Source organism: Etheostoma cragini, chromosome 5 (assembly GCF_013103735.1).
Source record: "Etheostoma cragini isolate CJK2018 chromosome 5, CSU_Ecrag_1.0, whole genome shotgun sequence".
Classification (NCBI taxonomy): domain Eukaryota; kingdom Metazoa; phylum Chordata; class Actinopteri; order Perciformes; family Percidae; genus Etheostoma; species Etheostoma cragini.
The window spans coordinates 4,659,656-4,679,819 of record NC_048411.1 but is presented as its reverse complement, the minus strand read 5'-3'; the positions used below and the strand labels follow the sequence as shown (position 1 = coordinate 4,679,819).

Genomic DNA, 20,164 nt, shown 5'->3' with positions numbered 1-20,164 from the left:
CCCGAGGACAACAGTAGGGTTAACCAAAACCTTTTTTAACTTGTTACAGCCTGACACACTGATGCATAATCTCAACAAAATCCTAATATGTTTCTGGATACATGATATTGAAATAAAGTTGTTTTGGTCTAATTTCATAGACTGCTGCACTTCTTTTTTGATATCCACTGCGCCCTGGACTAAATAAATATGTTCTGCATGTATAATAATTACTTCTCCTGGCCAAATAAAGAGCTTTAAACATCACAGATATGTTTCAGACATTTATTTTGACACGTTAATTAACAACAACGAGGGTATTTACTTCAGCAAGTCTCACAAATATATTACCACGCATCTTATTTACACTTATTTCTTTTGAGACATATAACTTTTGACTGTCAACGCACATAAATATCATGCAATTTAAACATTTCTGTAAGAAATGAGCAACACCGACGTGTCTTCAAATAGCATCAAAACAGACCCTAAAGGCTTCAGCAGTGATGGTAAGAGAGACTGAGGTTTCTTAAAGGAGCCGTGCTCAGCATGGCAGGGGGGCAGAATGGAGTCCTGGGAGCCTGCAGGAGCGTCGGAACCATGAGATGACCGTACCCAAGGGCGGAGCGAGGGCTCTGCTGTGGATTTGGGTGCTGTAGACAGTTTGGAGAGGGCTTGCTCATGATGCTGTCAATGCTGAAAGAGCACTTTGCCTGCGGTCCAGGGCGTTCTGGTGCGCAAACCTGCGCTCTAACGTCTTTAGGCCCACCGCACTTCCTGTGACTGGTCAAAGTTTGTGGTTGTAGGTGATAGGAGGGAGGCATCATGATGCCTTCCTGCAGAGGCATGTACCGGATAGGAGCAGCGTGCGGGGGGCTTACCTGGGCTTGTAAGCAATATGGTTGCCCGTACGGCCGGTAGCAGTTCAAGTTGGAATAAAACATAAGTCCGTCTTTGCCGAATTCGGGCTGGTTTCTCTTGAAGCGCTTCCTTCGCCGAAGGAAGCTGCCGTTGTCGAACATGTCCTCTGAGGCCGGGTCCAGAGACCAGTAGTTACCTTTGCCCGGGTTCCCAGGCTCCCTCGGGATCTTGATGAAACAGTCGTTGAGAGACAGGTTGTGCCTGATGGAGTTCTGCCAAGCGGGGAACTTGTCTCTGTAGTAAGGAAACTTGTTGCTGATGAAGTCACAGATGCCACTCAGCGTCAGCTTCTTCGCCGGGCTCTGCAGGATGGCCATAGTGATGAGGGCAATGTAGGAGTAAGGAGGCTTCACCGAGCTGTTCTGAGCTTTCCTGAACGGCACTGCGTCTGCGCAGAAGCTGTTCTCGCTTTCCCCCGAGGAGTCTGGCTCTGAAGAGTCAAACTCCGCACCAGATTCTGCTGAGGAACCGGGGTCCGTGGAGCACTCATTTCGATATAAACGCCCGTGGGTAGGCTCATCCTCGCCCACTATGTCAATCTCATCATCTTCTAGGGGCAAAGCAGCGTGCTGTGAAGCCTCAAATTCACTGGAGAGAGTCATGATCACAGGCAGAATGTTAAAAAAAACGAGTAAAAACTCAACCGTGCCAAAGAGGCATTAACGGTTCGGTGTGCGTAAAAACCAATAGGCCCCTATTCATGCGTAAAAGCACACCTATCGTCCGAGATGCTGTCTGTTTGTTGTGGTAAGGAGGGCTAAGGCTTTATATGCTGGGAGACTGCTGTCCTGCAGGCCAGTCCCATTAACCCTCTGGACCTATCACAGTTGCCCCTCACCGCGGGGAGCAACACACAGCTGGGGGGGCCTGGGGAGTCTTGAGGTGCGCACGCCTATTCATGCATAGAAAGCTCAATATATAAATGGCAATCGGTTGAATTTTGGCCAATGTGGGTATTGCAAACGGTTCCAGAGGTCGCAACGCAAAATAACATTAATTAAAATAAAGAAAAATCTGAAAGCCTACCCTCACAGCTTACATATCTTTGTATTGAGACGATCCTTGACCAATATTGGCCCTACACATTAACAAAAGCACTACAGAGTTACTGGCATCACTTGTGGTACCGTGAGCTTGGTGTACGCAGTGTTCTGTGTCAGACATGCACACATGCTACCAAAATAGATTTTATATGAGGTTAACTCTTGGTATTTTAACGATCTGATATGAAGAATCGTACAGCAGCACAGTCAGAGGTGGGATGTTGTTGGGAATTTTAACACCCCGCCTAGTAAATGCTAAGAAACCAAGTGTTTCCCCCTCGGAACCCCCGCGGGTTCGTTTAGTTTGCCACCTCTGGATGCCTGCGGGTGGTGTGACCATGAAAATGGCCGTGGTAGGGCTTCCCGCAGCCAGCAAAGAAAAGAGGCAATAGTCGCCTTAACGAGGCCATCAGCATCAGAATCGAGAAGGAAACGACGCAGCTGAACGATGCGCTCTGGGCTACAGGGTTCAGCTCGGCTTTACGACCCGGGATGAATAAGCAGAGCCATCCTCAAAGCAAACCGGTCCACCAGCGGATATGTGCTAAAACCGTGCTGCTAAACTATTTCCATTGCAAATGACTAAATTGGGAAAACTCCACCTATTTCCTCACCTTACCGGGCCTACTGTGTGTGAGAGCGATGGCTCTCACATGATTGCACCATTAAAGGCCAAAGTAACAGAAAACTGAATGACTGTCAAGTAAAGCAAGCAATTCAACATTTAGTCTTTAATGCAACACTAAGGTAAACTCAGTATTTTTGAAACAAGGCTAAATGGATGACAACAGATGATGTAATTATTCATTTTAATCAAACTTTTTTTTATCTCCATTGGAACAAGCCAAATAGCTTTCAATTTAGTTTTAAACATATTTACAGCCAGTCACATATTTTAAATTAATTTATTTGAGTCATCTCATGTGAAACACTTTATCACAACCAAGGCCTGCTGACTGGTTTCATAGCAATAAAAGCTTAGATGTTAATGCTCTTGGAGGCATTTTTCACACTTTGTCGAGTATCATGGTGAACTTACCACTTTGACACAAAGGCACTTTGTGTCTGTTGTGATGTAAATAGTTTGCCGCTGTCAGCTAGAACTAGCCATTTTTTTTTTAGGTACATCAGAGCAGTCTTTCAGAAATAAACTTTAAACGCAACCAAGCCTACTTGTTACACAGTCTTGTACCACACTACAGTTTGAGCTTGGGCTCCTAACCTTTAAAATGGCAGATATTACAAGCCCATCTATATATAAAACAAAAAACAAAACAATATATTGATTACATTTCTGGACTTTTGTTGCTTCTTTGTGTGTGTACACATTTTAGACGTCATGTTCAGTGTAAGTTTCCAGGGTGACACGCAGCATTTATCTCGGCACTACAGCCACATAAACACTCTTTGATAGCTTTTAAAGCAGGTAGTGGCAGATTATCGCAATTTCAAACTACTGTATTGACTACTACTGGGAGTTTGACCATCTTCTGACGTACCTCTCGTTGTTATAGGACAGAAATGAATGTCTGAAACACAGTCCCAGATTAATGGATGGCCAAAGCCACGACGTTTGCACCAGAATCATCCGTTTTCGGAGCAAAAAAGAAAAAAGGACATAAGACTTTGTAGCTATTTCCTCTACGCTCGTTCCAAAACCGTAGAGATGAAGTGTTCCTGCAGAATGTTCTTGTCCAGGTTCCTACCTGCAGAACACAGAGTAGAGAGAAACGGGAACATTGACGCAGCAAAATGTATATTTTACGGGTGTCTGATTTCCTAACAATTTCGGAAATATTTCCAAGGAATTTTCCCTGGAAAGATAAATGTAATTTGGAACTATTTACAGATTAAACAGGGCCAAAGTTATGATATTGTTACGTTGGACTTTAGTTAGTTGTGTCGAGTTTAGTTGATTTCCAGGGAATCAGCCTTGGAATAAAAGCTTAATTGAAACCCAAGAAAATATTCATTTGTTTTTCATTTATAATGGAACCATTACTCTCTATTTTGTTTAATTGTGTGCTTGCATGCTGACAAATTTCACATTTTTGCAGGTTCAGCTGACCTGCCGTCTTGAGTAAAAGAATCAAAGGAACAGTGTCTCTGTTTTACAAGTAATATAAACCAAATTGCATTTTCCCGGGGAATTCCTGTGACATTCTAAGTAAATTGTGGACCCACAACTACGATGCAAGTTTACCACATGTAACTTATATAATCTATGCTAGAATGACAGAATTACTATTTATAACTGTGAATTTGTCAATTCATGTTTTTGTACTACCTCTCCGTTAAGTGATCATTAACACAAAGACATTGTCAAAAAGAGCCTTTTTGATCCATTTGATGCAATTCAATGAATTTGTTGCCTCCACATTGGTGTGTAAGAATTGTGTAAAGAAATGAAAAAAGGTGGTTTTTGTCTGATATTATTTTTCAAATTGTATTTTATTTTATTTATTTATACATTTATTATTCTTATTTTTAAATTTATTTATTTTAATTAATTAATTTATAATTATTTTATTTTTTTATTTTTTATTCTTTGTATGTCCTTTTCTCTGCATAAGGGTTTGTAGAGGGTAGGACGGGGTTAATAGAAAGATGTTACAATTTACACTATAATGTTGTATATTGTACCTTCTCTAAAACAATAAAAATACTTAAAAAAAGAAAGAAAAAGAATTGTGTAATGATGCACATGTGAAAGATGTGCGTGTGTGCGTGTCTTGACCTATAAAGACCAGTCGGTTGATCCGCGGGTTCTCCCCCCAGAGCTGTGGAGTCTCATTCAGGTCATACAGCTCGTGGACCCCCTGCAGCATCACTTGGTGGGCTTTACCTGCAAATGATACTATGCCCTAAAAACACACACACACAAGTCACAAGTCACGGGTGACACATTAACCAACCCTGAATGAAGCGTTTGGAACTGATTAATGCAGATAATAAAGTGGCAGTTATGGATCACTGTGGCCACTGCGGTGACTATTGTTCTTTACTGTACCTTTGACCGAATGACAGTCATGGGTCGCCCTTCTTTGTTTTTGAACATCTTTTCCCATAGGAGATCCTGAAACAGTGGGAAATGGGTGTTTACTTTACAAAGGGCTGCATTGTGTTGGAGCTAATTAGTAATGGCAATGGGTATACGAACTGGAGTGTACCTGGATGAAGACGTTCAAGGCATCCTCAGAGAGATCTCCAGCCACTTCAAACGTCACAGTTAAAATACTCTGAGGATGACATTAAATACAATATGGATAATAGTGTTATCTAGGTTATAGTTTAGGGTGTCTTATTCAATTTAATAGCATTTGGAAAACAAATTGAAGTGGTTTTTCAAATAGTATTGAGTCAAAGCTGACATATTCCAGTCTGTGATTATCCCTTAACATACATTCCTTCAATTTTGGTCTAAATAATTCCTAATTTTATGCTTTTCTAACACAAACATAAGGTATAAATTCCTATAAATTAGGTTCATTGACCATAAATTCTAAAAGTAACTGTAAAACTAAAGTTAACAAGTTAGTGTTACACGTAAAGTTGTAAACGTCAAAAAAAGTGAGAAACATTGAAAATAAGCGTCAAAAGTGTTGAAAAAAGGGACAAAAACGTAACAAAAAGTTAGAAACATCGATCGAAAGCATCAACACGAGTGTTGATTTTGACGGGAAAACAACACAAGGGTTAAATTGTGATTAAAGACTTTTCACTCCCTAAAATACAGATCATTTATTTTCCTGATCCATTAATGTGTAAACAGCATTTTAATATTGTGAAGGTGGGGCTAATTTCAAGAACCCTGGGTATTACTCTGGGTTTATAAGTGATCATATGGTTAATGTAGTTCATTATTTTAATCCTTTGAAATGTAGTGGAAGTATATAGTCGCATAAAATGAAAAAAAAAGTAAAAGTACCCCGAATTGTGCTTAAGTACAGTACTTGGATAAGTGTAGCTTTAACATTTCTATTTTCTGGGTGTTTTAAGAACTTACAGTTCACCGATGTGAACATTTAAAAAAAAATATATTTTCTGTTCACTGAAACCTGCCGAGTCATCATGAACGTTAAACAAAAGAAAAGATTTTACGCCCCGTTTGATGACTCCGTCAAAAACCACAACTCCACTTGGCACATCTATCTGCCTAAATCCCCATTTTCTCTCTCTCTCTCTCTCTCTCTCGCTCACACACCCACACACACACACACACACACACACACACAAACACACACACACTTCCTTACAGCATTGAAAGGGCACTTTGTAGATATTTGGGGTTTTTGTGTTGGAGTGTTAAGGTCACACACTTCCTTGTCATTTGGTATAACAACAGAAAAACAGCATTCTCATTTACATGAAAAGAGCAACGCAGGGAAGGGGGGGAGGGGGGGGGAGGAGAAGGGGGGATGGTCTGAGGGACGGTTGAGCTTCATGCGGGAAAGGGAACTTGGAGAAAACAGACAACAATGCCGTTATTTACCCACACAAACAACCCTCATCTCTCCTCATCCTGTGATAAAGGTCCATGGGTACAAAGCATCAGATGACGCCTAATTGCTGTGAGGAATCACTTGGTCTAAAGCCTGATGATAACATCAAGAGAAATGCTATGAGACTAATAAATATTTGTAATAATTTACATCTTCATTGAAAAGACCTGGACCTAATTTGTGTTGGGACAGTGGTGACACACCGTTTCTTTTCTTATTAAATGAGATGTTTCCCATTTATATTTGTATTTAACAGAAATTAAACAATGGCAAAAGGTGTGTGTACTACAATTTATGACATCTGGATTCAGTTCAAACATCTGTAAAACATGTAGCCAAGCGTCTAGCCAGTCTAGCCGACAGCCCAGTCTACTGAAGGTCTATGATGCTGATGTGTATGACCAAGAACGGCTCTATTTACAGTGTGACAAGAAAACATCAAACGCCTCAAGTCGATCCAAACAAAAAAACCAGAGCAGGGAGGGAGTTTTCACTACAGTGTCACAGCCTGGGGGGGAATGCAAGCCTCAGGAGCATGCATCCCCTTTATCCTGTAGGAAATGATGTGTTGGAATAAATTAGCAAACAAAACAAGGACATCTATAAGAGATGCATGGAGAAGTTAGCAGTTAGATAAAAGAAAGATGGAAACAGAGTTCAGAGCCCACAAACAATACCTTGTCAAGATGTGGTCTTGTATCTTTCACAAGTTGGAGCTTCTCTGCTAGACTTTGTAGAGAAGAGACATAAACATGACATTTTTTCACTTTCCTCCAACATGATGGACATTTTTTTTTTGTGTAATAATGGACTGAGCAGAGCTAAAACTTGGGATAATTTTTATACATTTTGAATAAGCCGCCATGACAGTCTGGATTTGAATTTCTGGGGGAACCAGACCCATGTGACGCTTTCCTCCAATCGGCAGTCGGCATCGCTTCTGTGTGTTCCGAGGTGCTTTTTTGCTGTTGCAAAGATCTTTTCTTTACGGTGTTGTATTACCGAGTTAGCATTACCGGGAGGTCTATAGTTGCGATGGATGTTTTGCTTAGAAAATCATTAAGAACATTTAATGAATCCCAAGGATGCTTTACATAAGGACAGGTGGACAAACACACACTGAAAAGACACAAAACCGAGAGTTTAATGCAGGCTACTGACATACAACCACATCATTGTGAAGTTATTTTATGAATGGAATAGACGTGTTACATACCTGAGAGCCAATTTGCGGTTTTATATCATTTACATTTGGTTATTTTCACCATGTTTTGAAAATCCGACCGCGGTCTGTCCCTTACTGGTTTTTAGTTGATCTTCGTTTAATTTGCTTGTTTTCTGTGATGGTAATGCCCCAGTATCAGCCACTACTACAACAGATGCCTTCTCAAATTAAATTAAAATACAATTTATAGTCTTCGGCTTCATTTTACCTGGCTGGATACGCCGGCTTTTTCCAGTGTCACACTGAAATGTGTGACCCATCAGAATGTCAGAAGAAAATTTTGCAGACCCAGGCAAAGACATTAATAAAAAACTATGTAAACATAGCGTTCTTTTCACTCTAAGGTCGATTATGATCATCAGATGAAACATAAAAAAAGTTACTTTAACGCTTGTGGTTCCACTATTTCTGCTATATAACTTAATGCCAATATTTTCAGACATCCTTCTAATCTTTGCCAGTTTTCTTGTAAATTGCTGGATAATTTTACTTCTTCAGGACTCGAAACCATGAAACAAAGAGGAAACTTTTTATTTTGACTGAACTGGTCACAACGCTAGACCTGAAGGTTGTATGGAACCAGTGACGGGGGCTCGCAACTAGATATTTCTTTATTTTTAGGGCTCACAAGCTAAAATTAGGGAACCACTGATTAAGCCGCAAATGTAGTTATTTCTGGGATGAATATATTTTTTATTTAATATAAAGGGAAAAGCCCCAAAAATAATCTTAAAAAATTACTATCTGAAGTAAAAATAATTACCTCCCTCTCTATCTATCTATCTATCTATCTATCTATCTATATACACACACAATACACTGCATGCTGCATCAGTGCCTAATGACAACTCTGAAGGGACTTGTAAAAACTTTAGGAATGACAATTAAATCCTACAAAACACCGACCACCACCCCCAAACAAACTATACAGCCCTTGTTGTCCCCATCAGACCTCCTCGACCTCCCCCCTTCTCCCTGACCTCACAAGGAGGCTAAATGTTGTGTCCAGCAGCTTGAGCCATGCGTGCTGTTAGTACCACACAGGTGGAGCAGCGGGGGGCCGCTTCAAACAGCCAGCGTGGGATCGAGGGGAGGAGGGGGCGTGGACTCTCAAAGGCGAGGGGGAATGGAGCTATCTGTGGGGACAAGGGGGACTCCTCGGGAGCCAGTGGACACACACAGCTCTAATCCTCTGCAGCTGGTCTCAGAGACACTGACCAAGGGCATGTAAGAGAGCTTTAACGCCGCGGCCCGTTTCATTCACATGAAAGGATGAACACTGACTCTATTCATGAGAAGGACATTCTGCAGGGGATACAATATGATGACCACCCTGCGGTGTAACAGGGGGACGCTCAATAAAAGAGTTTGTTAATTAGAGAGAAACATGATGAGCAACAGTATCAAAGACTGCTGGGTACACAGTTCAGACAGACTAGCGACAAAGGCCATCACCGCAGTCAAAATGGGTTCTTGATCTTTAAATGCAAGTTTGCATATGGAACAGGATCGGTATTAAAGATAATCTCCGCGGGGACATTGCTATTAGCGTATACAGAATGTCAACCAATAAGACATTGCAGCGTAGAAATGCCCAAGATGTGTTCGAGGTCATTTAAAAACAGTGTTGCCGTTAAATATTTTCTCCACTAGAGAGCAAGTGAAGTGTCCTGCTCAGTAAATATTTTCTCACGTTTCTTCTTATCACAAACTTCAAATGTTAAATACAGTATCTCACTTAATATTTAAAAAATGAATAAGATAGACTGTTAGGTGTTACAGTTTATGTAAAACATTTGAAAGTCCCAAGTATCGATATGGGAATCCACCTCAAACGAACTGTAAGGGACGTCCCCTTATTCCACAGAGTGGACTATACCGTCTTTGCTGCTAGAAGACAGTGTCATCATTACATAATTTGTCTGGCAGACAGCATGGGGACGTTTTTGGTTAAATGTCCCACTCAGTACTTATCTTGGTCACAACTAAATTTCAGGGATGCTCAAAAATGTTTAACCCTCATGTTGTCCTCGGGTCAAATTAACCCGTTTTCCTATCAATGTTCTTATTAATTCCCCAAAATAACATGATTGATTCCACACAACACTCTTTGACAAGTACAAATCTCTACTTTCATTAATTTTGGGGTGTCTTATTCAATTTTATAGCATTTGAAAAACAAATTGAAGTGGTTTTGAAATAGTATTGTATAAAAGTTGATATGTTCCTGTGATTCTGTGATTATCCATCAACATACCTACCTTTCATTTTAGTCAAAATAATTCCTAATTTCTGCTTTTCTGACTCAAAAATTAGGTATAATTTCCTCTAAATGAGGTTTATTGACCATAAATTCCAAGAATAACTGTAAAGTTATTTGTTACGTGGTGTTGAAAACGTCAAAAAAAGTGACAAACATTGGAAAAAAGTGTTGAAAAAAGGGACGAAATCCTAAGAAAAGTTAGAAACATCAATTGAAAAGCACCAAAAACTGTCTATTTTCAATTTTGATGGGAAGACAACACAAGGGTTAAGTGAAAAATATCAACTGAAAGGTCTTTCTTTTTATATTACTTTTTTTTCTCAAATATCAATATTGGTATTAGGCTTAAAAATGCAGTATTAAATTGAAGTTTCTTGGCTGTTACTTGGATAATCCCTATCTGAATAAGACATTTTGAGTACATGAAACTTATTGGCCCAAAACCTGTAACCATATTTTGTTACTACTTTGTACTTTTTATGATTGGAATAGTTATAGATATGTAAGATTGAACTTTTCTATGTTCAGTGCCTATGTGTTTAGTTTAGGATCCTAATAAGATCACATAAACAGGACAAAACCAACTCACTTTGCTCCATCCTTACTGTCAAAGGAATGCAGATCCAGCACTTCAGAGAGATCCACCCTGTGGGAGAAGACCGCTGATTATGAGTTGGCTAAAACTAACATTAAGGGTAACCGAGTGAACCGGCTCAAGCGAAAAGTTGTGGCAATGTTTTTCCGATTAACCCCTCGCTGCACGGTGTCTTTCATCTGTTCACCCTGGTCTGAACTCTGTGGGGGGGGCAGAGCAGATCCAAAACACACCCAAACCTTTGATTCACACGGCTTGTGTTAGCCAGATGCAACCTGGGTCCGGTAACACGCAACATGCCCACGCAGGGTGCGCATGTGCGCACACATTTACACGCACGCACATAAAAAAAACACGTCGGCTTAAAGACCCAGGGTCAAAGAGCAAAGACTTGTGGGTAACTGAACACTACTGAGTGTGTATTCAGGGTGCAGCAGTTAGCATATGTGTGTTGTGGGTTCCATTAGAGCAATGTCACGCCTGGACGACTCTATCTTTGATATAAAGATCAGAGCAGGACCAGCACGTGGAGTTCATCAGCACACTATCCAAAGCAGGGAACCTGGTACAAAGCTACGTACACAACAACAATGAAGAGCTCTTTTTGTTCCGAAAAAAAAAACGTACCTTGACCTCTGGCATTCTAGAATCTTGACAAGACCATTTACAGACCTGAAGTGAAAGGAAAAGATTTGAACACATTGGACCTTCTACCCTATCACTCTAAAACTTGACCTGTTAAAGGAGAACAATGTACTGTTGTCCCAGAGTTAAACATTAGCAACTCAAGAATAAGATAACATAGATAAAAAGATGAATTCTACAAGTCAAAAGGAGAGGATAAGCAGTAAAAGTGGGGAGCTGACCTGACCGCCTCTCGTATTTGAGCCAGTTCCTCCTCATTCACCAGGTCTGTCTTGTTGATTATGGTCAGGTCGGCGACAGCAATCTGCCTAAAAAATTAAAGATTAAATACAACATTATGTTTATGTGTGAAGAGACGCAATTTGCACAAACCAATCAACAGGAAGAGGGATTTTGTTTCACTAAGAATCACAATAAATTTAATTAAAGTGCAATATTTAAACAATACTTAACCATTTAATCTCATTACAGTGCAATATTTAATACTCAGGACTTTTGATACACCCAACTATATTTTCGCATAATGTGTATACAAACCCTCTATCCTTCTACTATTTTACATATGTATATAGTTGCTTTTAAGACTTTAGTCTACATTTTCCTGCACTACTTACATTATATATTTTTATATTTTGTGTTGACACTATAAAGGGGGTTGCTCAAATCTCGTTGCACAGTTGCCTTGTACACTTGTGTATAATGACAATAAAAGGCATTCTATTCTATTCTATTAAATTGTTGACCAATTGTTTTTTGGTCTAAAAACATTGAACATACTTGTAGCGAGGTGTAGTGTGGTTTATGGGTTTTCATTGGGGGGGGGGGGGGGGGGGGGGGGGGGGGGGGGGGGGGGGGGGGGGGGGGGGGGCAGTGAGCGGTACGTGTCAATCTCAAATGGGAGCCGAGCAGTTTAGTTTCGAGGTGCAAACACAAACAAAAGGCCAAGAATGCAAAAGGGGTCATGCAACTGGTCTTTCTTCATCAGTGTATTTGTTCAACAACAACACCACACAGCTGCTGGAGGAGACCAACAGAGAGGCGCCCAGGGAGGGAGGCAGACAGTCGGGTGGCGAGAGTCCGGACAACCGCATGCTCTGAGACTCAGTGGAGTGACTGTAGTCTTAAAGGAATATTTCAGTATTTTGGGGAAAAGCGCTTCTTGCCGATGAAACACCGTGCTCATGTCTGTACAGCATATAGAAAGCTAAAACCAGCAGCCAGTTATCTTAGCTTAGCATAAAGACTGGAAAAAGGGGGGGGGGGGGGGGGCAACGGACAGCTAACCTGGCTTTGTCCAATGGTAACAAAACCCACCTACCAGAACTTCTAAAGACTAATACTTTTCATTGTTTGTTTAATCCATACAAAAATGTAGTGTTTTTTAAGGAAAGAAGGCGAATTGCTGTATTTCCCAAAAGTTTTTTTTTTTTTTTTTTTTTTAAACCATCAGCAAACATACCTGGCTGCTTCATTGACGAGTCCATCTGCTTTTTCCTCTGTAAGTTGCTGCATAAAGAAAAGACAACTTACACAAGCAACCAAAAAATGAAAGAAAAAAAAAGGATTTCAAAGTGCAAAATGTGCTCAAGCTGACCCTATAGATTTCCAACTTAAAACAAACTCTTTACAAAATAGTAATATATGCGATTTGTTTTCGCCAAAACCAAAATGTGACAGGTAAATTGGTAAAAGAAAGGCCTGTCTATCATCTAAGTGACTTTCTCAACACATGAATCCACAGGAGATCGCTTTTCATTTTCTGCTTGCGTCTCGTGCTTGCACCTGGGATGCAGACAGTGCTTTCCAAAACAGTTTAATATGTAATAACAGACAGAGTGGGAGGGGTTAATCTGGATCGTGACCCCTGGGTGTCAATCTGACATTCATCTGTCACTGTATGCACCACCCCAGCTTTATTTCTGAAGGAATATGTGACAAAAATGTATTAAAAAGACAAAGGCCTTTTAGAGGGTGGTGTGAGGCCAATCCAAGTCAAGTTGAAACCCCCCCGACAGATGGATGTTTTATGGGACAGATGAGGGGAAATGCAGGTGAGTGAATGTGACAGTCCTATTACAACGGTCACATCTCTGGAATCAATTCCTCTTTCTTATTCTTTACTTATTTTCTCTTTCCTTCTGTTATTATTTCCTTCATCTTGCTTCTCTCCAATGAGAAGACAGAGCAGCACCTATAGGCCATGAAACGCGTCACCTCACTGGGTATGACACCTTCAAATTAGAGCCCATTATCTGGGTGTCACTTGTCCTGTTGCTTTTATATACGCCAGGGAAGGCAGGATGTGTGTGTGTCTGTGTGTGTGTGTGTGTGTGTGTGTGTGTGTGTGTTACTATTCACTGAGGGTTTACGAACAATCTCACAAGTTTAACAGCTTATTTGGGATTTAAAGTCCCAATCAGCACAATGGATTTAAAGATGATGCGCAGGTGCAAATACTGCTGATGTTTTAATGTTCGCCAACAAGGTTGTTAGGGCTGCAAACTTATGATTTTTTAAATTACTAAATAGGTTTTTAATCAATGGATTGATCAAGGAGCTTAAAAGAATTGCAAAAAGTGCCACAGTCCAACGCAACAACTTAAAGTGCTTGTTATGTCTGGCTAACAGTCCAAACTTAACTATATTTAATTTACAGACATATTAGAAGCTATAAAAAAAAGGTGGTTTAATTTTCTAAAAAATAGAAATCTTCTTAAATATCTTCTTACCTGCAATCCGTACTTGGCATCAATGACTGTGACGATGCCTAAGATGGACATAATCAAAATTTGACAAATCACATGTAGTGCTACAACTCGTGAACAAGCTTTTCTGAATTGCCTCTTGGTAAATAGTCAGTTTTGTCTAAACCACTTTCTCTCGGAGTTACCTGATGTCCGATTTTGGCGTGCTAGCCTGTCACAACAGAGCGGACAGCTGAGAATTTAGCGTGAGGTGCGAGACACCGTTCATGCAAGCACACACACACACTCAAACACACACACACACACAGACAAGTAAGTAACAGATACACAAACAAGAAAATGTCACCCAAGACAGAAGAAATGTCTTTTCAAAAATGAGACCATAGTTGGAGCTGTTACAGCCGCAAAATTTAAAAAAATATATTTTATTGTAACATTTTTATGAAAAGCACCATCCGTGACTGACTAATAACATGTTGAGTAGTAGCCATTTTTCCTCCTAAGCAAAATTAGCCAGACTCAGACCAGTGAGAAGTTCTGTTTGACGCACTAGATGAACACATCAAGCCCAAAGAGTATTATTATAGACACAAATCAATCGGGGGGGGAGGAGGAACTATGGCAAAGAGGACAGAACACACACACCTGGACTCACATTCATACCTGGACACTTGACTCAACACTGACTGATGATTTATGTTAAACGTCTTTTTATGTTTTTTTTTATATTGATTGTTAATCTTGTTATCTTTATATTGTCTTTTCTTTTTCTCTCTATACTGTATTCTTCTTGCTAAAACTGAAGCTGGAAATTTCAATTTCCTTGCGGGAGTCCTCCCAAAAGGATGAATAAAAAGAAGTCTAAATGTCTTACCGTCCAAATAGATGTCACTGCCGAGCTCTGCGTCGACCCAGAACATGGAGGCCACAGCGCCTGCCAGAGGATATGAACAGGTGTGTTAGATTGGAAATGAAAGTCATACACACATTCAAATACAACGTTTTCAAAAAGTCACATAGGAAATGTTGAAGTAACCAGATGCTATGTTTTTCCTTTTTGTCTTTTTTCTCCCTCTTTCAACATAACAAGAGAAATCCAAGCATACAAATGCAGTCCCCCTGGCATGTTGCATAGGTATTACTGAAGCTGAAATCAGTATATTTTGGGCACTTTCACTTTATAAGCAGCTTAATGTCACATAAAATAAATGAACTTTATTCAATGACATCCACATCTTAAGTTTCTCTTTAAAAGTCGGCATTGAGTTATTTATAGCAACCCTGCGTGCAATCTTTTCTGTCTGAGCTCTGTGGAGCAGATACAACCAATATCAGAAGCTCTAATTGTTTATCTCCTGCTGGTACATTTGGGTTGTTTCTATTTTCCTGTGAACGTGGTTATTATAAGACCCTATGTTACCATGACAGCCACAGCTTGTTCACAAAATGCACTTTTGTCAAGCTGCCAAGCGAGAATAAGAAAGCTTTGTAAATATTAGATGGACGCGTAATGAAAACACTGTTTTTGAGTGGCATGTTTCACACAACTCATCCAACCTCTTCCTGAATGGAAGAAGAGAATCGCCCGGGTGCATTTGTGATTGACAGCACCGCCAGGGCCAATGACAGACCTGTCCTGGTCGATAACAAGGCTGTCTCAGCCAATGACATGGCAGAGGAGTTAGGACAGTCCCGGTCTGAGCGTGCTCTGTTGCTCCTGGCTGTGAAGCAATGTGGCGTGTGTCTGCACATGCCGCTGCCTCCTGACACCTGTCACTAAGCGACACACCCCGATTGTCACAGCCCCCCCCCCACCCCCACCCCCCCTCCTAATGGTCTAACATTGGTTTTCTGATTTAAAGCTGAGAGCGGAAAGGACGGCTAGTTTTTTTTGGATTCCTTGATGAAAATAGGCTTTTTGGACGCTCCCGCCACTGCAACACTACTCCGGTCCTCAGAATTATAAAATGTTCCACTTCTGCTGTAGGCTTGAAAAGAAATCTGCAGGGGTTTAATCGGGATTAAGAAAAAGACATTGCTTGATCCATTGGTCATCCCGAAATATTATGCCAGGAATGTCTTTCTGAGTTACATAAAAAGTCAAAAACAGTCTATAAGTAGATACAGGCTTAAGTAAAAAAAAAAATGAAATGTACTCATAAATAGTAGAGTTAAATCCTGTTAACTAATTAAATTCAATTTACATTATTCACCACTCAGTATCCACACTGCTATCCAGTCAGTCCTGGGTACATTGATTAAAAACAAAACACAGAGTATACTGATTTCCATACAGTATGTCACACTTGAACACTTGTAGACTAGTTTGCTCCCTTGCAGACTTGTCTGATCCCAGATAGTGTCACCATAATACTGAAGGCTGCTCTTGAATGTAGCATTGTTGGCTACAAGATTTTCAGTGAAATACTGTATGGATCCCTCTCAGAAGTCTTTATTGCTGATCTTGTGTGATCATGGGAGGCGGTAGTGGGGCGATGATGATGCCTTGAAAGAGGCCTGTGAGGTATGGGTGAGCAAGGTGATTCAATGACTTCAGTAGTTACTTTATTTCTCTCCACCATGTTAGCAATACCAGCCATTTGCAGAAGTTGGTCAATCTCTATGTGGAATATGGCCTGCCATGAGAAGTTCAGCTCTGTTAATCAGTTGTTGAATCTGGCGGGACCCTGTTTAATAACTCTGCAGTGGTATTGATATCTTATAGAACAAACATAATCATTGCGTTTCTTGCATAAAATAGATTTTGCTGTTTGCCAGCTGACTGTTAAATGTACTGTATGTCTGTGTGTGTGTGTGTGTATGAGTATGTGTGTGTGTGTGTGTGTGTGCCTACATGCTCCCCAGCCCAGAACTCAAAAAAAAAAGCGGCCTACTTAACAATCGAATGCAGGTTAATATGATAAGACTTAAATGTGTGGTACCTGGATCAGCTAGGCCAGTGGTTTCCAGCAGGATGTAGTCAAACTTTCCTTTCTTCTCCATCAAGTTCTCGATGGCTTTAAGACCATTGTCCCTGATCAATTAAGGAACATCCACTAATGATTAAAAATGGCGATAGACAAAGCAATAAGTTGAACCTTTAATTTCTGCTTTAATTAACCCTCCAACAACTACTGGACTTTAGTTTCTTGACGTACTTGACGGAGCAGCAGAGGCAGCCGTTTCTCAGTTCCAGCCACTCCTCGTACAGCTCTCCAGCCTGGCTCACTGCGAGGGACTTCTCAAGGGCGCTGCCTGCAGGTGGAGGATGAAGAAGGAAGAGAAAGCAGAATAAAGCTGACTGACTCTGCAATAGCTACTAAAAATGCCATATTGCTGTATATTTGCAATATGAATAAAGAGTTCAACATAATATGTATGCATGCATGCATGTATGTATGTATGTATGTATGTATGTATGTATGTATGTATGTACTGTATATGTGTAGTGCATATACACACTATTGGTCAAAAGTTTAGGGTCGCTTACAGATTTCCATACCACACCATTATGGACAGAATACCCGCTGATTTGGGTGGGTTGCTGATCTTGAATGCAATTTCTACTGCTGAATGCCCATTATCAGCAACCATTCACCCAATGTTCCAAAGGCACATTCTATAATTCTAAAAAAACTAACTGAGAAAACATTGGAGAACCCTTTTGCAATTATTTAAGCACATTTTGCAATTATGTAAGCACATAATGTAATCTGACAACTGCTGCCCTGGTTAAAAAAAACACTGCAACTGATTTCTATACTGTATATATACTGTATCACCCTAAAACAGCATTGGCCAAACCAGCCGAGGCATAATTCTCATTAATCTAAACTGTAAAAAAAAAAGGATTTACTATATGACATCTGCTGTAGCAGAGCTTGTAGAAAAACTCTGGATGCATAGTAAACAACACATATCTATGAGCTTCTTTCAGTTTTAGGCAAAGTTGCTACTATGCTGCTCTCTTGTGGAAAGCTGAGGAAACAACACAAGATTATAAGATTATAATGCATGGCTTTGAGCATCTTTGTTTGGGCCGAACAAAACCAGTTGAAACTACTAGGCCTACTCATTTTGATTCCTCTGAAGGAGATTATATCAGTTTACCCTCTCCAAATTCATTGAGTATGACAGCAATCCGCTTTTTGTGTTGTTCTGTTAAGATATAGTTCAGCAGTGTAGTCTTTCCAGCACCTATAAAGAAACAAACACATGATGAGGATTAGTATTTTTATATTAATCATTAGGTGAACAATACCATGGTCCAGGATCACAGTGATGAGGATGGACTGACAAGTGTCTAGACTATGACCTCCTTCATAAGCTCATTAAAGCTGTGAGTAATACATAGTCTCTCACCGAGGTAGCCTGTGATGATGGTGACAGGTATCTGCTCTGCAGGAAGACCAGACGGGGCGTCGATGGGCACCAACTCTGGGCAGTCGTCTTCCTCCTCCATCACCATGCCATCCATACTAGAAACGTCAACAGGGGCCACAAGCTGGATCTGATACAGCAGTACAGAAACACATTGAAGGCATCAATGTATTGAGAAGAATTACACAAAGCTCATAGTATGTCAATTTTGTTCCAAAAGCGTCAAATACAGGGTCTAAAATTTGCACCATGTACCCGCCAAATGGTGGTAAAATAGGCAGGTGGCTGGTAGATTTGCGTCACTTACCAGCCCAAAAATTGCAATCTATTGAGTGACTGGTAAAATGTGAACATTCCATTTGGCTGGTGGACAAAAAAATAATAATTTTGGACCCTGTCTATATCACAAATGTCAGATGATGAGGACAACTATAGGCAACATTACATGTTACATCTCCAAGCTAACATGCTCGCCAGGAAGTTCTCCTGGTGTTCTGATACTGTCAAAATAAACCTCTTTAAAGCATATTGTACTGCTTTTTACACTGCCGCCCCCCCAACTCACACACACACACACACACACACACACACACACACACACACACACACACACACACGTTCAAGCTTCAATAAGCTGCAGGTTGCTTATAATGATTTCTTGCGCTTTCTACTCAGGAAACCTACTGTAGGTGGTGTAGTGCAAGTGAATTGTTATGTCAAGCAGGAGTTATTACATCATCTGCTTTACTAAGGAATCTGATGTATACACGTATTGGTCACCTGAATTCTTCATGTGACTCATTTTACATCTGACTGACCCGAGGTTCAGTGCTTTGCGATACCAATCACCCTTATGGGGTTACTGGTACAGCTATCTTATTTAATTGGTGTCTTTCTTAGGTATCTGTATCTTTTTTGTTATTGATCTATGGCCCATGAGTCTAATACTAAAGGCTATCTATCTATCTATCTATCTATCTATCTATCTATCTATCTATCTATCTATCAATATATCTAAGCAGTTGCACATTTTTGTATTCCCAACTTGTATATATTCAAATATTTGGTCTTGTATTTTATCTTATTATCATTTAATGTACTGTAAATTGCATGTATGTAGTATTTCATTTATATTTATATTCTGTGCTGTGTGACTGTTTTTGCTGCTGTAACACTAATTTCCTATTTACTGAGTTGAATATCCATCTATCCATCTATCCATCTATCTATCTATCTACATAGCTCACTGTGATATTTAGTCAGACTAAATTCAGGAAAGATGTGTCAGTCCTAAAGATGTTTGTAAAAATTCAGCAAATAAACAAAAAAACACCCAACGAATGTAAATGAATAGCATCACCTCTGTCGCCCCAGTATGAACAGCTGGTGGAAGTGTGTAACGTTATTTTCAGAATGAGTTCTTCCAAATAACGTGACCGGGTCAAAGCACCGCGTCAGCAAAAAATAAAACACTTTCCTTTATTTGCACCGGCTATAAACAACTTACCTAACTGATGCTCTTAAACATGCAGATGCTCAAAGTTTTCCCCTAAAAATCTTCTCTGCCACACTGTTGTTGCTTTACGTTTTGACAGTGTGCGACACTGTATAGAGTCCGTTCGAATCCTGACACGGCAACAATGGTTCCGCTGTCGTTCCCAGTAGTCGGGACCATAGACCTTAGACATTTGAAAATTTCACACGCATTGAACGCATTGTGTGTGTGCGTGTGCGTATGCACACGCATACGCACACGCACACGCACACACACAAACACACACAAAATTACAAAAAAACTTAAAACAAGATAGTGTGCGATTATCCTTTTTGTTTTTCTGTTAAAAACCTTACTGTGCAACGTCAGTCTCGTTATTATTATTAGTGTCACTTAAGGTTGACCACATTG

The 20,164-nt window shown here is 40.2% G+C and overlaps 2 protein-coding genes across 2 annotated transcripts; both read right to left on the bottom strand.

Moving 5' to 3' along the window:
- Window positions 1-281: 281 nt before the first annotated feature.
- On the bottom strand, window positions 282-2,025 carry foxd5 (forkhead box D5). Its single transcript, XM_034871631.1, has one exon. The coding sequence runs from the start codon at window positions 1,500-1,502 to the stop codon at window positions 477-479; it is 1,026 nt and encodes a 341-aa protein (XP_034727522.1). The 5' UTR covers window positions 1,503-2,025; the 3' UTR covers window positions 282-476.
- Window positions 2,026-3,122: 1,097 nt separating this feature from the next.
- Window positions 3,123-19,927, bottom strand: cbwd (COBW domain containing). The gene is made up of 16 exons (XM_034871630.1): window positions 19,766-19,927; window positions 18,241-18,388; window positions 17,989-18,075; window positions 17,037-17,133; window positions 16,821-16,912; window positions 14,753-14,812; window positions 13,903-13,940; window positions 12,633-12,679; window positions 11,395-11,481; window positions 11,156-11,200; window positions 10,523-10,579; window positions 7,123-7,174; window positions 5,114-5,182; window positions 4,954-5,019; window positions 4,681-4,807; window positions 3,123-3,649 (listed from the first exon to the last, which is right to left on the bottom strand). Exons 2-16 carry the CDS (start codon window positions 18,353-18,355, stop codon window positions 3,585-3,587), a joined length of 1,104 nt encoding a protein of 367 aa, XP_034727521.1. The 5' UTR covers window positions 18,356-18,388; window positions 19,766-19,927; the 3' UTR covers window positions 3,123-3,584.
- Between the last annotated feature and the right edge of the window lie 237 nt (window positions 19,928-20,164).

Coding starts and splice junctions, on each gene's coding strand:
- foxd5 (XM_034871631.1), bottom strand. CDS start 1,502: ATGACTCTCTCCAGTGAATTTGAGGCTTCACAGCACGCTGCTTTGCCC.
- cbwd (XM_034871630.1), bottom strand. CDS start 18,355: ATGGATGGCATGGTGATGGAGGAGGAAGACGACTGCCCAGAGTTGGTG. Junction 5,183..7,122: donor CAAGACCACATCTTGACAAG/GTATTGTTTGTG, acceptor TGTCATCCTCAG/AGTATTTTAACTGTGACGTT. Junction 3,650..4,680: donor CAACCGACTGGTCTTTATAG/GTCAAGACACGC, acceptor TGTGTTCTGCAG/GTAGGAACCTGGACAAGAAC.